The following is a 15,499-nucleotide window of genomic DNA, read 5'->3' as shown; positions in this document are numbered from 1 at the left end:
CATTGTTCGAGCAAAAGGAATACATTGAATCAAGACGCATCAAGACGCAGGAAGTCCCTCATCATGATAATGTTTGGAGATGAATAGTTCATTTGAAACATCGGAAGAGTTGCCATTAGTTGCCCTTTAATCAACGGTTTTTATCCTAAAATAGAGATTTTTGATCTTTTTTGAAAAAAACTGAGAGCACATCAGAGAACAGTTTCATCTAATGACCTGATTTTATATTGAAGAAAACTTTCATCAGTAAATTGAAGTGAATCATCAAATGAGGTGGAAAAAAACAGACGCAAAAGAAAAAAGTGGAGACAAAAGAGGCAGGTTTTGTTTTAAAAAAGTAAAATGTATTATAACTGTTGTGAATGGATACAATAGAGAGAGACAAATAAACTGTACATGAAAAGATCACAAGTCACAAAAAAAATAATAATTAAAAAGCAACATTAAAACGAAGCTTTAATAAGCGCTTTAGTTTGAAAAAAAAACTTTTCCCTCTGGGTTTTGAATGAAAGCAACAGCCGTAGAAGATAATGAACGTTGAAAAGTTGGCGTGAAACAACGACGATGGCTTCTTCAATTCGAGAGTCATAGTCATCGAGTGCATGTGTCTTTTGTCAAGCTCTGAAAAGAGAGCGTTTTGATGAGTCGTTTTTTTTCCCCTTCTTCTTCCTTTCTCTTGCCTTTTGTCGGAGCTGCTGTGGATGAAGTTACCGAAATCCTATCTGGAAAAGCACCGCACTTATTACACGGCTCAATTTCCAATTCTCTCAACGGTTCACACGCAAACAGACACACACACACACGCATGCATGCAAACGCTCGCGCCCAACAGACGGAATACAGAATCAGGCCGCGGCACAATCCAATCTCCCAGTCGGGCTCAGCGATACAAAAAAGAAACAGACAAAGAGGAGTCGATTGTTTGACGTTTTCAGTCGCTGGCGTCGCAGCTTCACACGAAGCAAAACAACGACTCGTGTATCACGGCTGAAGTGGATCGGCCCCGCACCGGTTCCAGGTCATAATGATATAACCCCCCCCCCCCCTCCGCCCCCCACGGTGTGTGTGTGAGATCAGTGAGAATTTAAGATGAAGCTCTTTAGCGAAGGGGACACTTGAGGCGACGGTTGCCGAAGAGGAAAGACGCCCTGAAAACATCAATGAGGGATTTCTTGCACCTGATGCCGAAATAAAAAGCGAATGGGGATTTTGTGAGTGCGATTCCCGGGCTTGACCCAAATATCCCGGGGTCAACGCGGCGGCCGTGGAGCCAAAAACCAGCAGAAAGCCAAAGCGGGTTCAAGGGGGGCGTCGGGGGACGAGAGCCGCTACAAAGTGGAGTTCAGTGCAAGACCAGTAAATGCCTCCTAAGCGGGATTACTCATAGTTCACATAGTTCCGTGACGGCGGGACGGTACAGTACAGCGCTTGGTCTGGGTCGAGTGCAAAATCATTTTTAGGGAAACAAACAAAACCTTCATATCTTTGGATGCGTTAGCTTTAAAATGAACTTCTGTCACCTGGAGAATAAAAAAAAACAAAAACCCTCTGAGCTGTTGGGATCTAAAGAAACATCATTGGACGTCGGTTTACTTTTGGGTTCACTAGCAAAGGGACTTTCAAAAGCTACTCAATGTAAAAAAAAACAAAAAAACAAAAACTTTCCTGAACTGTTCCTGGAGCAGAGGTCAAAGGTTGCCCTCGTCCAGCATGTTGTTGACGCTGTTGCAGATGCGCTGCAGGTGAGCGCGGTACACCTCGGACGGCCCGTACAGGGCGGCCAGGAAGTCGCAGTCGGCGAAGTGATTGAAGACGTGGTTGATGCGCGAGTGGCTCTTGGTGGTCAGGTGGCGCTTGACGGCCTGGTGCAGCAGGTCGCGGCAGTCGTTCAGGATGGCGCTCATGACCCGCCGGTCGAAGGTGAACTCGATCTGGTGGAAGCTGACGGCCGTCATGGCCAGCGTGTGGACTTTCTTCCTGGAAAGACAGAAGGAACGTCGTCAGGATCTATTTTCTGACCGAGGGAGACAGAAGCTCGGGGTAAAAATAGAAACTGCTGCCTGCTGGGTTTTTTTGGATGCAAAAGAATTTCTCAATCCACGATGACGCTTCCAAAACATCGGAAGAAGAAGGAGAAGGAAGGGAAGAAGGACAAAAGCAAGAGATGAGTAGAAGACTGGAAGGAGGGAGACAAATGAAGCTGAGAAAAAAAATTGGAGGCAATGAAAGGAGAAGGAAGCGAACAAGGCGAAGGAGGCGAGGGGGGGGAGAAACTGATGACAGGAAGATGAACGATGAGGACGGGCGAGAGAAGACAATTAAAGATGAGGAGAATGAAGGGGGGATTAGTAGAGAATATGATTGAAAGAAGGATTGGGATGAGGGCGAGCCAGGGATGGAAAGAGAGAGAGAGAGAGGATGAGAAGCAGGGAAATGGGAAGACAAGTGGACCATCTTTGAGGGGAATAGATGGAGAAAGAAAAGCAGAAGAAAGGAGGGAGGCTAAAGCAGATGAAGACAGAAAAAAAGGGACTAGAGAGATGGATGGAAAGGAAGTGAAGATGGAGAGAGAAGGTGATGGTTGACGGAAGAGGAAGGAAGATAATAAGAGGCAACACTAGAAAGAAACGAGGGCATGTGAGGACAGAGTCGAGCCGGAGAGAGGAGAAGTTAGGAAGGGAAACGGATGAGGAGATAAAAAAAAGATTGCGAAGACATAAAGAGAAGAAGAAAGCAGTAAACAAGCGGAGATAATGAGGACCACGTACTGTATAGACAGTCGGAGAAAAGGTCATCTTTTACAGCAAGGACAGAAGCGGGGGAGGAAACGAAGGGCAAGACGGACGCGAGGTGGTAAGAAAACAAGTGAAAGGAAGAGGAAAAGAAGCAAGAAGACGTGAAACGAGAGGGTGAGGAAGAGAGAGAGAGAGAGAGAGAGGGGGGAGGAAGGACATGGAGGAGACGAGTAAGGAACGCAGGAACGTAAGAGGAGATGAAGGGAGGTAAAGAGAGACGAGGGAGACGACAAACCAGAAAAGACAGGGAGAGAAAAGGGAGGTGATGAAATGAGACGAGCGGTGAGAGAAAAGGAGGAGAGAAGATAAATGAGGAGGAGACAAGAAAGTTTCCTGCTGGTGTAGACGAAGCGACGGGTCTTCATGTGTCGCTCCAGACCATAATCCAGTCTCTCAATAATCCAGTGAATTATTCAATGATCTTCTCATGGTTTAACAACAGTCGGCGAGAGCAGCTTCCAAGAAAACTGCTCTGAGACCTGCGGCCCTCGGACCTGCTCATTAGGATCCGGGCGTCCAGGAGAGTGTTGCTGACCAGCAGTCTGAGCCGGCAGCTCTCGCCATTAAACAGGAACGATGCTCATTAACGCCTCCCACACCAGCCCAGCTGACACTTCTCTGGAGGAGAACCATATCAAACATCACTCCTGCTCCTCCTGACACAGTAAACAGTTATTGTCTCCTCGTGCGGAGGTGGGATCTACTCTCCAGTGTCACCGCCGCCCCTCACGGGACCTTTATTATGACCGTTTGGACCAGAGCTAGTTTGTTTACCACTTAAGAAGCTTACGAGCAAAACAAACACTAGCACGACGCGAGGCTACTTTTGTCGTGTTAAGATCTCCATGAATGCGTTTCAGGACAAATGAATGAGTAAGTAAGTAAGTAAGTAAGTCATTTATATTTATAGAGCGCTTTTCGAGACCTGGGTCACAAAGCGCTTAAACAATCAAAACAATACTCAATAAAAAAATAAACTTAAAAGGTCAAGTCCTCATTTATGGAGGAAAACTCTTTCACCGCCATCCTTCTGACACATGATCACAAAAATACATCTATTGACAGAAGCTTACATTTAAAAATAAGCTTTTTACTGCTACAATTACACATCGGTCTCTTGGGATTATGTTGATTTTATGGCTGTCGTTGCTTTAGTTTTGTCCCATTTTCCCCAAGATAAATTGCATTTTTTAATATTGTGAAGCATTCAAGATAAATGTGTGTTTCTTATATACAACATGGAGGTAACCTTAGAATGACAAATTTAACATAACTTTATTTAATACTATAATACTGTAAGTAGAAGTATTTTGGCTGGTCTGTTACAACTGAGAAGCATGGATGCTCTTTGCACTCTGGTTCTGATAGACATGTGTTTAACCCTTGTGTTATCTCAGGGTCAAGGTGACCCGAAGGCTTGGAAAAAAACATGTTTGTGGTATCCCTTGTGTTGTCTCTGGGTCAATGTGAACAACATTCACCACTGCATATGTATTTATGGAAGCCAGGGAGGTTGTTCACAACACGGGATACCACAGACACATTTGTTTTCGGGCCCTCGGGTCACGTTGACCCCGAGTGTTAAGTATTTTAAATCAACACTGCCTAACCAACTAAAACAGAAACACTTAGAAATACAAGTTTGTAACCCAATAAACTTCCAAAAATCGAGTGTAACGCCGTGTCTCACTCCCTCCCAGTGAACTCATCGCTGCAGCTGCATGCGTTAATTAAATATTGTCTCTAGATGTCGGTTCTTTGAAACGACTGAAAAAGTTGTATTTATAATAATAACAATGATTATAGTCCACGAATCACTTCCAACACCAAGTGGATGTTCAGGTACAGCTGCTGTGATTGGCTGCAGCAACGATTATGAGAGCTATTGTAATGACAGTATTATTATGGTAAAGCCAAGTCCCAGATGGTTCTATATTTTCTAATCTGGATAATCCTTTGAAGAGCTACGGCTATTTGAGACGTGCATCATAATTAGACGATGAAGGAGAAAAAAACAGACCTGAAGTTCTCCACCACAGCGAGCTCCTCGCCGTTGAACTGGTTGTTTCTGTAGAGGACGCCCAGCTTCACCACCATCTTGATCAGGTTCTTGATGATCTTCTGCGACTCCTTGCGGTTGCGCGTGTACTCCTTGGTGACGCGGTACAGCTCGTCCAGGAGGTCACTGCTGGTGTCGTCGATGAACAGGTTGGCCATGCTCTTGGTGGCCATCTTGCTCATCAGCTTCTTCTGCGCCTGCAGAGCCAAGTTCTTGGTGCTGAAGGAGTCCATGGTCCCGTCTGGAGGGAAGACGAGAGAGAGAGGAACCGTTGAGAGACTATGTGATGACGCCGGTTTATATACCGCAAGCAGTACCAACACTTTAAATAAAGGATTCCACTCTGTGATGCATCAAAGTAGAGTGTATCAAAGGTATCTGCAGTAGGATGTTGAGGCCAACAACATGTTGAGCTGACAGGAAACACGTTTAACCTTCGGGTATTTTGGAGAAAAAACAACCTTATATCATTATAAACCAACTACTACAAACACATTTCAATGTATTTAAAATACTTTCCACTGAACCCTGCTACTCTGGCGTTTTAAAATAGTTTATTTGATCAATATAACATCTCTCAGTACACACTGGTGATCCAGTGAAACTGCGAATGGCTCTTCTTCAGGTGCCAACAAGTGACAACATCTTTATTCTCTTACACTTTTAAGTTTTTATTTTACCACATTTCCAGGCTACAAAATGATAATTGTAAGGCAAAAGATAATCCATCCCACTTTACATTAAATCGTAATTAATTAATCGTAATCCTGTTATTAATAAAACACTGTACATACAGGAAAAACTGTAAAATATTTTAAAATCCACTTGAAAAATTCCTTTTGAGACAGATTTTCACATTTTATGAAGTATATTAATACATATTATATTTGTATAACATGCATCTACATTAACTGGCTGACATTTTAAGATGAAATCCCTGTAACCTCCAGTACTCAGTTCTTATTTCATTCTTTTATTCTGTGCTGCCGCGACACATCAATCCCATGTTGTGTTCACAACACCGGGAATGAAAGTTTCTGACTCGGATTCCAACTAAAAAGCACAAACTGTCAGATTAAAAGACGAGAAACTCAGAGTGCGGAGAGAAAACTTCTCTGAAGTTCAACTGATCCCATCACGTACGCTCAACCTTTGATCATATACGTTGATTCTTAGTTACTTATCCAGAGATATATGGACCCCCGAGCGGCCATGTTTGTTTTTTAGATCTTCCAATAAACTAGTTTCAAGACTAGTGATATTCATGCATCTTTTCGGGGGTTTTATCCGCTTCCCTGGACACGATTGAGTCACTTTAAAAAGGCGCCGTCGCCCACCTCCGCTCTGGAGTAACCGCCCTTACACTGTCGAGTTGTTGTGAACAAAAAAAACATTTGGGGTTAAAACTGCGGAGCCAACAGCAGAGTCAGTGATGAGATAATGAGGTGAGGCGGCGCCTCACTGGCTCCCGGCCAACAAGGTAGAGGAATGGTGTCTGCTTGTCGGGGGGGGGGGGGGGGGGGGATTGGACGGGCTCTGATAAAACCAAACAAACCGTGTCTGAAAAGAGCGATTAAAAAGCAAGGTGTTCGTTTTAAGAAAGCAGTCGTCGCAGAGAAGCCACTTCAAGCGCCGCTTGATTTATGTACGATGCCGTCGCCGCCGTCGCCGCCGTCTCTGCGAAGCGGCGGTGACTCAGTGAAAGGTTGTGTAAACGATAGAAGCTCGGAGAAAGACGAGGGGAGGGAGGAGGGTCAGCGTGGCTCCCGGCGCTCGCACTTCTATATTCAAAGAGAGGCTGCAGCACGCCTCATCACTTCCAACCACAGTCGCCCCGGGTTTGCCCCTTTGGGGGTCACCGCTCAAGGCATCTGTGTCTGAAACCTCTCTCCTGCGAGACCCTGATCCGGAGAAGACGTAGCCATTAGCTAGAGGGTGACGACGGGTGAAGGGAGATAGTGAGGAAACGTTGCAGCGTGTTAGGTTTGGATTGTTCAACCTTTTTTCTGATTCCAACAAGATTGACAGCCAAACTACTCCCTTCAAATTAAGACGAGAGCCCTGAGGAATACACATTTTTGACTTGCTAATATTTGGAATACTCCACCGTGTTGGCTCCGACTGCCTTGTAGAATTTGGAAAGAAAAAAATTAGGCACAAGTGTGCGTTTGATTTTCAAGTCCAATTCCATGTTGAGTTCTTGAGCTCAAGAAAGACGATCATTGAGGAATGATTACAAATTATAATACTCCACATTTATTCATGTAGCCCTTTACACAACAACAGAAAGTACTTTTTAAATCACATACAGAGAAACCAGCTAAACACACATGTTGTTAAGAATCCAGCTGTGTCATGACTGAGCGCACAAACCAAAGCTTCTAAGCCACAAACCAGACCAACAGAAACAGCAGAGCACGGGCATGTGAATGAGGTTAGTGGCAGGTTATTGGAAATACTACTTCTTTTCCCCAGAGAAGTACGAGCGTACTACACCACGGATTGTATTTGCGAGTGAGTTACAAGTCCAGTTCTTAACAAGCTGAGGCAGCGGAGTCTCACCTCAACACTAAACCCCAGAATCATACACCGTTGCGAGGACAATAAAGTTAGAAGAAACATTTTGGAACATCCTCTACAGCAGGGGTCACCTACTTCACATGTGACCTGAACGGCCACACAAACTTTTAAAAATAACTTTATACACATTATTATGGGCGATAAATAATACCATTGAAAAGCCCTATTCGCACAGGATTTATAATTACCTTTAAAATGTCATCATTGATTCTTCATTGATTATTAATAGGGCAACTAAAAAGGAAAGAACTAGATCAAAATAAGATGTTATTGTATGACAAATATTCTTTTGAACACATGGGCTTCTCCTTCGGTGTCTGCGAGCCACGTCGGTGACCTCTGCTCTATGATGAGAGTGCAGAAGAAAAACCAGGAAAAAGGCAAGAAGCCATGACAAAATGGTTTTGTCAAAAAGCCACCAAAGGCAGACTTTAAGCCTCCAGACGGCAAACAGCAAACATGACAGAGAACCCGAATGACGTTTCCCTTTTTCTTGTGGCGGAAAGAAACTTTTTGTGCTGCGAGACAAAAAACACTTGCCATGAGTTTGTACATTTGGACTCAAGCTTTCAGAAAAAAATCCAACTTATTAAACAGGTTTGTTCATATATTTAAGCATTTCAGTTAAAGCACATTTTGTGTTTCATGCGATCTTGGTTCCGATCTCTCAGTGTAGCTGTGCTTTCTAACAGCTAAATGTGTTGGAAAATAAAAGTTACCAACAAGGCAAGGTTAACCGTTTGTGAAGTGACATATAAGGTCGCTAAGGAAGGTTTTTGTAAAGCGCCTTGTATTTATTTGCACAGTTTTATTTATTTCACTCATATTTTCTCCCTATTCATGTTCCTTTTCGCTGTTTTTTAAGCTAGAATCACCTCAAGCTTGTTATGTTGCGGGAGCAGGACTCACAACCATTAAGCTCTCGCTGAGCACGTCCAATATTTTTCAGTCCAATTTCCTTCGACACTGACCATTTGAACCAAAAAGAAAAAGTGATGGAAAGGGTGAGAAAACGAGTCCGTTACCATTAAGCAAATGGTTTCTCTCAATTCACCCTGGGAAAATTGTCACGTTGAAATTATCCCACCACGTGGAAATTGTTGTAGACATTTGCATTCCAAATTGCGTGTGAAGATGTTACATTAGTTGATCAGACGGAACCGGAGCGAGCGACTCGCTCCTGCTGAGCGACGTGCGGTTCTCCTACTGTTGAACTAGAAAGCAGCATGTCTGAAGATACAGTGTGACTTTCATTGCTCTCTTTCTCCACACTCGCGCTGCAACGCCTCTCCAAGAATATCAATAAGACTCCTTAGAGAGCGTGTCAGCAGGATGCTTCCCAGGCAGGAGATGCACGAGGGCGGGCGAGCAGGAGAGTCAGAGGGATGGAGAGTCAACATATCAATCCTCGAACAGTGAGGGAATGTAGGAGGTGGATTAAAGTTCATTTGAACTCCATCTAATGTTGCACTTCACTTGCTTTTTTTTCACATTGAATGTATGTTTTTAGAAAAATTTCTCACATTTGTACATGTTGAATATTAAATCGAAGTTCTTACACTGAATTTATTTACATTAATTTTTTTTACATTATTATTATTATTTTTTTTACATTGAATCCATTTTCATTCAATTTCTCAAGATTGATTTACATTGATTTTTTCAAACTGTATGTTGTTTTAATTTTACACCGAATTTATTACACTGAATTTATTAACATAGATTTATCTTTTTAAATAAAATATTTAGTTTATTTACATAATTTTCTTTCTTAAATTTGATTTTCAATTGATTTTATTCATAGATTCTCTTACATTAAATAATTTACAACTTGTGTTTTTTTCATTTAATTAATTACACTGAAATTAGTCAAACATTTAAAAAACAAAACAAAGTTAAAAAGAGTACCGTGCTTGAAATGTTATGTATTTTCAAATTCAAAGTCTGATATTAAAGCTGTAAAAATTCAATGTTAGAAATGTATCTTCAAAGTCTGATGGCACACGTTTAACTTCAATAGATACGAATTTTACCTTCCAGGCAACATCTCAGTATGTTGGTCTAATACTTGTTGAAATATTTCCACATATTTAGTCAAACAAGAATGTTATCTCTCAGTTCAAAGGGTTGCAAAGACAGTCCCAATATAATAACTCATGAATGTTTAACCGAAACATACGTAGGGACTCCAGCTTAAAGGTGGGGTAGACGATCATCTAAACGCTGTGAGGAAGCAGAAAAAAAATCTAAAAGCTTCACTGATAAGGATGATTGATTGATTAATTACAACAACAAATATTTTAAACAAGCTTTCTGGAAAGTTTGGACCATGTTTGAACAGAACTGTATGCAAACCAGTGATGAAAACTTTTTGTTATTGCAACATATCATCCATTTCATTAGCAGCCGTGAAGATTTTTAGATGATTTTAAGCAACTTAGTGAAAAAGAAAATCTGCTTTCCTACACGTTTCAGTGCTGAAAAGGGAAACATTTCAATTTAAGGTTGGACATTATCAAGTTAGTTCGGAATATTCAGTTCCAGAGCCGAAGACAGAATATAAATAGAAAAAATAAATCGTTTTTTGCCAACTTACAGATCTTAAGTCTACACACCTGCTCCTGTAGAGGGCGCTGTTAGAGATATGTTTCAGTAACAGAAAACCTTTTTTCTATTTGTGGAATTAAGCTAAAACAACATGTCCGCTGCCAAAAAAGCCCTAAGCTCATTTAGTGAATACGTAACCGTATTATAAATTCAATGAATATAAGCAAAAATTATCTCAAATGTCAACTGGAATGAAGCTAAAATACGAAGTTATGAGACATTAATTGGGCACAAAATAATTTTAATTCCTCATCATCATCTTTTGTAATTTGACAATTAAATGTCCAAGTTTGGATCATTTCTTAAAGTCCATCTTGACGAAATGCGAGTGGGCGAGAACAGGAAGAACAAAATTATTGATTCCGCTTCACTCGAGGGTTTTTATGTCACCGTAAGTGGCTGCTGAGATGTTTCACTTTTCATCAGAGCCTCACCAAACGTTTCTCCGCCGGCCCACTTGGCAATGTTATGCAAAGATTTTACTGCCGTTCGTACTTGCTCACTGGACCTCTGCCAATAATGGAAAACAATTTGAAATGTTTTAGTGGAAATGGATAGTAATGTCACTAAAGGCCTATTTGGATTCACTTCCCATGTTGTTGAATCAAAGCTGCAAACCAATAAAGTTGATTTAAAAATATCGACGAAACTATTACGGAACGAAAACTGCCATAATTGCAGTAAAACAACATTTTACAACACATGTGGTAAATGACAATATGTCCGCACTGACGCTCTTAAACCCTGAAATGTTTATGCAGTCGCTGAAGGACCGAAGATATAAACGAGGACTAACGGAAACAAGGAATGAAGGACATTAAAGGAGATTTAGGAGGAGATGAAAGGTGATAACAGTAGAAGTAAAGATGGATGAAGGAGAAGTTGAAGAGGCCATTTTTTTCATTGCAGTTGCACTTATACTTTTACTAATGTGACTTTCACACGCATCAGGCCAGCGCAGCATTTTCTCTGAGTTAGCTGCTGATAAAAATAACTGAACAGGAGCAGCTTAAATATAGTTTCTTCAGCTCTTTTGAAGAAACAGTAGGTGAAGCTCAGGTCTGACAGTGTGGTGTGCAGTACAGGAGCACCTCAGGGGACAGTACTAGCCCCTCTACTCTTCACCATCTACACATGAGACTTCTGCTACAACGCCGAGCTGAGTCTGGTCCAGAAGTATGCTGACGACACTGGTGGAGATAGCTGACAACTTTAAGTACCTCGGTGTGTGGCTGGACAGTAAACTGGACTGGTCCTAACACAGACCATGTGTATAAGAAAGTTCAGAGTAGACTGTACTTTCTGAGGAGGCTCCGGTCATTTAACATCTGCAGGAAACTTCTCTGCATGTTCCACCAGTCTGTGGTGGCCGGTGTCCTGTGCTATGCTGTGGTGTGTTGGGGTGGAAATGTATCTATTTCAAACAAGATCTTTTTGTGTGTTTCAGTTCTCCAAGTGTGAGATTAAATGAGTATTTTTGCGGTGAAATCGTCATCATACCGAGTCATCTCTACACATTCAGACATAAGCTCAATCCTTGTCTATTTAGTGTAGCTAGCAACTGAACCAGCAGCTTAAAAAGGGACTTTAAGAAAGTGAAAATAGAGAATAATAGTGATTTGCACCACATCAGCAAGTGTTTTGAGGTGACCTAGATATCCGCGATCGGGCCGCACTACCTGAAGTGACCCGCTCTCAAACAAACTGTACTCCCATAACTGCTGATATCTCAACTGAAAATGCACAGATGACACGCCGACAGTAGGAAAGATCCGTATCAACAAAGCTGACCTGGATAACACGCTGACGCATGGATTCAGTTGAACAGCTTCTGCGGTGAGGAGGTGGAGGAAACCAAGGCTACACACTGAAAGAAAGCTTGGGGACATATTGCTTCACACATTTCTACTTGTTGTGAATATAATACTTCTCGACGTTGATCATTAGTCTGCAAAACTATCCGATACTTCAACAAGCTGTGGAAATACCCTTATCCGTGACACCTGCTACCCTCGTACTAGTTTAACTCATATCAGGAACAATAACACCAGCCATTTTGTTTTTTAACATTATTGTAACATCTAAAATGTATAAAACGTATCATTCTAGTTTTGCTTAATCAGGAATCCTTTATTCTTCCACAATTCCATTTCCTTGTCATTATGATATTTGATTCTACGTCATTTTATTGTTGGATAAAGAAAATTTGACTCTGAAAATAATCCCAACTATTAGTTGACATAAGGATGAGTTGAAACTATCAAAGTGTTTCCTTTAGGTTTTCAATGAGGTACAAGTACTAATAATAATACATTTTATATGTTTTTCCCCTTACATTTAATTGATCTTAAATGGCTACAAGGTAAAAACAAGGAATGACACAAGACCAGGTATTGTTAAAAACAATAAAACTTCTTGTTTTATATTAAAAAAATATATAATTTTAGGACAAGATATAAAAGTCTAAGGGTAGCACTAAAAGTTTTACTGTTTATTGCTTACACCTGACATCAAGAAGGTACAAAACAACAATGTTAACGCTGCAGAAATATTTCTACAGCTTTTATGGCTTTACAAGTCTTATCGTTTTACTTTGTCTGCACTTTATAATTTTTTTTTCATCAAACAGACAAAGGTCAATAAAATAGCATGTAGCTATTGCTCAGTAGAGTAGGGATTTACTTTTTTGTTTTGTTGCCAGTTAAGCAAACTAAAAGTGAAGGAAAAGTAAAAATCTATGGGTATAAGAATCACCATTTTATAGAACGACTGTTGGTTCTTATTTCAAATGTATCCAAGTATTTGTGTTTAGAATGTTTAACATGCCTTATTTTGCATTGTGATCTCAGAAGCCTCTGTCCAGAGGCATCTATCAAGTCTTTCTATCCATCTATATGTTCTTCTAGTCACACAAACACAACAAACTGAAATATAAAATAAATAATCTTCAAAATAATCAAATTAATTTTGTGAAATGCATTATACAACTGGTAAAATAACTGATCAACTTAAAAAGGAAGATCTTCAAAACAAAGAAATTAATAAAAACTACATTTGTTTAAAGTAAGTTTTACTAAAACTCAAAAAGTGTTTCTTAAGGATCAATTCTGAAGAAAAAAGAGGATATTGTTCACACATTTTACTTCATCTTTGTGTCGACTCAAGTCAAGTAAAAATCGATTTTAAAGGTAAACGGATGAAGAGGCACAAAAGGGAAAATGTAAGAATCAACTTAATGTTTTGACTCTACCTTTTAGTCCTGAATAATCATTTCCACTATTTAGACTTTGAATTAAATATGGATCTTCATTTCATCTCTTTGCTCTCCCATGTAGAGAGAGCAGAGGAGTTCACAGAAAAAAAAAAGGTCCTGGTGGATCTCAGGGTGATGAAAAAGGCTCTTTTGATCAGGAATTCCTACTTTTCTGTGAGCCTGAGTGGCAAGCGCCAATTTTTTTTTTTAACAGTTATGTCGTCCAGCGTCTGGAGACATCTGGCCGGCCCCCCGACACAGCGGCGTCGCCCGGGATGAAATCTTAGCCGATTCGATGGAGAATGAGACATGACAGCTGAGAAAGCTGCTAAGTGCCGCAGCAAAAATCATCATTGCCGCTCAAAAATCAAACAAACCAACATCTGCACGCATTGATGGAAACACATTACTGACAGGCCGGGCATGCCAAGCAGCCAGAAATGTGTGAAAAACAAAGACGTATTGCAGCAGCAAACAGCTGCTCCGCATAATTACGACAGCTAAACACAAAACTTGGAAAAGAAGAAGACTGTTTATGAAGGCTGGCGAAGACACGAGGGCAACAGCGCCACACAACTACACTTACACAACTGGAACTGGATACGGTTATAAGTCTTGGAAAATATTCAATAAATAAATGAATCAATTCCGTTCAGAAGTTGACAGGCTTTAGGAAACTTTGTCGCTTTATTCTCTACAGGGTAGTCGAACACAAACTCTGACATTTGAGCGGTACTTGGATCAGTTTGTTTCACATCGCTGAAGATATTTTAGTAGCTCTTCCTTTCTTTTATTCTGTGTGTTATCTTACTTCATCTATTTATTCTGTGCTGCACCACAGAAAATCCTATCATGCGTTTACAACACTTGTTTTAGAATCATAATCAGAAGCTTTTTACCACATGTGGTATGAACCTCACAGGCAAATAAGCTTGCGATTCAGACACTTCAATATCTTCATGAACATTGACGAATGTTGTACCTGCTGTTAAAGTTATTCAGTAAAATTATACAGTGAATTTGATCCTCTCATTTTTATATACGAGATTCTGTAATGACACCACATCAAATTCCTGTGTTGTGTATGCAGCACCGGCAATAAAGGTTTCAGATTCCGAGTCTAAATTCTTCAAGTAGAACAGCCAGGTGTCAGGGGGGCAGCGGCGCTCATTGCTTCAGCGCAGAATGTTAATGTCAACACCGCAGCAACATCACTACGATGGTGCCGTCAAGTGACTGCTTTTAATTATGAGCAAATTCAAGAAATTAAACATGCAGCGATTCATTATGTATTTAACCCTAAAGCATTTGATAAACAAGTATAATGAAGACACAAATGAAACTCACTTACAACAGTGGAATAGAATAACTAAAGTGATAGTTCACTCAAAATTCACACTCATTTTCGACTAATGGTTGGGAATATTTTTAGAATAATCTGTTTCTTTTTAGAGTTATAGTTTATTGTAATGTAACAACTAGAGTTCAGTTGATGAAATCCCTCCAAATACCTCCATACTGCTCGTCTGTAATGTCCATCTTGTATTGAAGTCTCAACAAAATGAAATAAGTCTTTATTTTAAGCTCGTTTGTGGCAAACTTTAAAGAACAAAAAGCTATTTAAGCGTCTTTTTGACAACTGAGCATCAAATGCTTCATTAAAATGAACAAACATTTTTGTCTATAACTCAAAAAAAGGAACAGATTAATCTGAATACAATACCAACCCTTAGATGACACGAAAGTGAGTAGAAAATGAGTGAATTTCTGGTGCACTAACCCTTTAAAACATACAATAGATGAGAAGTTTTATAAAAGCCAAATGAATGATTGGCATTTTTTATTAGAAGGAAAATGTGATCTTCACATTCATAATAAATTATTTATAAAGAGTTGTCAAATGTTGTGTAAGTGATAAACAAGATGAGGAACTCGAGGAATATACGGACACATTGTTAAGAGTGAGAACATAATACGAAAGTAGAGAGAGGTGGCCTTGGGTTTCCGTTGCGGTTTACGGTTACGTTCAACAAAGCCTTTTTCAACTGCACATGATTTAATGGCTGCTGTTCAAAACATGTTCAAAGCTGAGAATCAATCATTGCTTTCAACACTGTAGAAACACATAAATCTGTATTTATCAAATTTCCTCAACCAGTAGATTTTTTTTTTTAGGTATGTTGAGCAAACAATTCTGAGGTCATG

General features: G+C 40.3%; 1 protein-coding gene across 2 annotated transcripts in view; it reads right to left on the bottom strand.

The window, feature by feature from the left end:
- Positions 1-322: 322 nt before the first annotated feature.
- tnfaip8l1 (tumor necrosis factor, alpha-induced protein 8-like 1) overlaps positions 323-15,499 on the bottom strand; it is a 30,415-nt gene continuing 15,238 nt past the window's right edge. For both annotated transcript variants that reach the window (XM_087783676.1, XM_087783675.1), the window contains exons 2-3: positions 4,816-5,095; positions 323-1,977 (exon numbers count right to left, since the gene is read on the bottom strand). In XM_087783676.1, coding sequence (XP_087639802.1) covers positions 1,689-1,977; positions 4,816-5,087 — 561 coding nt within the window. In that variant the 5' untranslated portion in view covers positions 5,088-5,095 and the 3' untranslated portion in view covers positions 323-1,688. The remainder of the gene's footprint in view (positions 1,978-4,815; positions 5,096-15,499) is intronic.

Source organism: Callionymus lyra, chromosome 2 (assembly GCF_982586985.1).
Source record: "Callionymus lyra chromosome 2, fCalLyr1.hap1.1, whole genome shotgun sequence".
Lineage (NCBI taxonomy): Eukaryota > Metazoa > Chordata > Actinopteri > Syngnathiformes > Callionymidae > Callionymus > Callionymus lyra.
The sequence above is the reverse complement of the archived record's forward strand: the minus strand, read 5'-3'. Positions and strand labels throughout refer to the sequence as shown.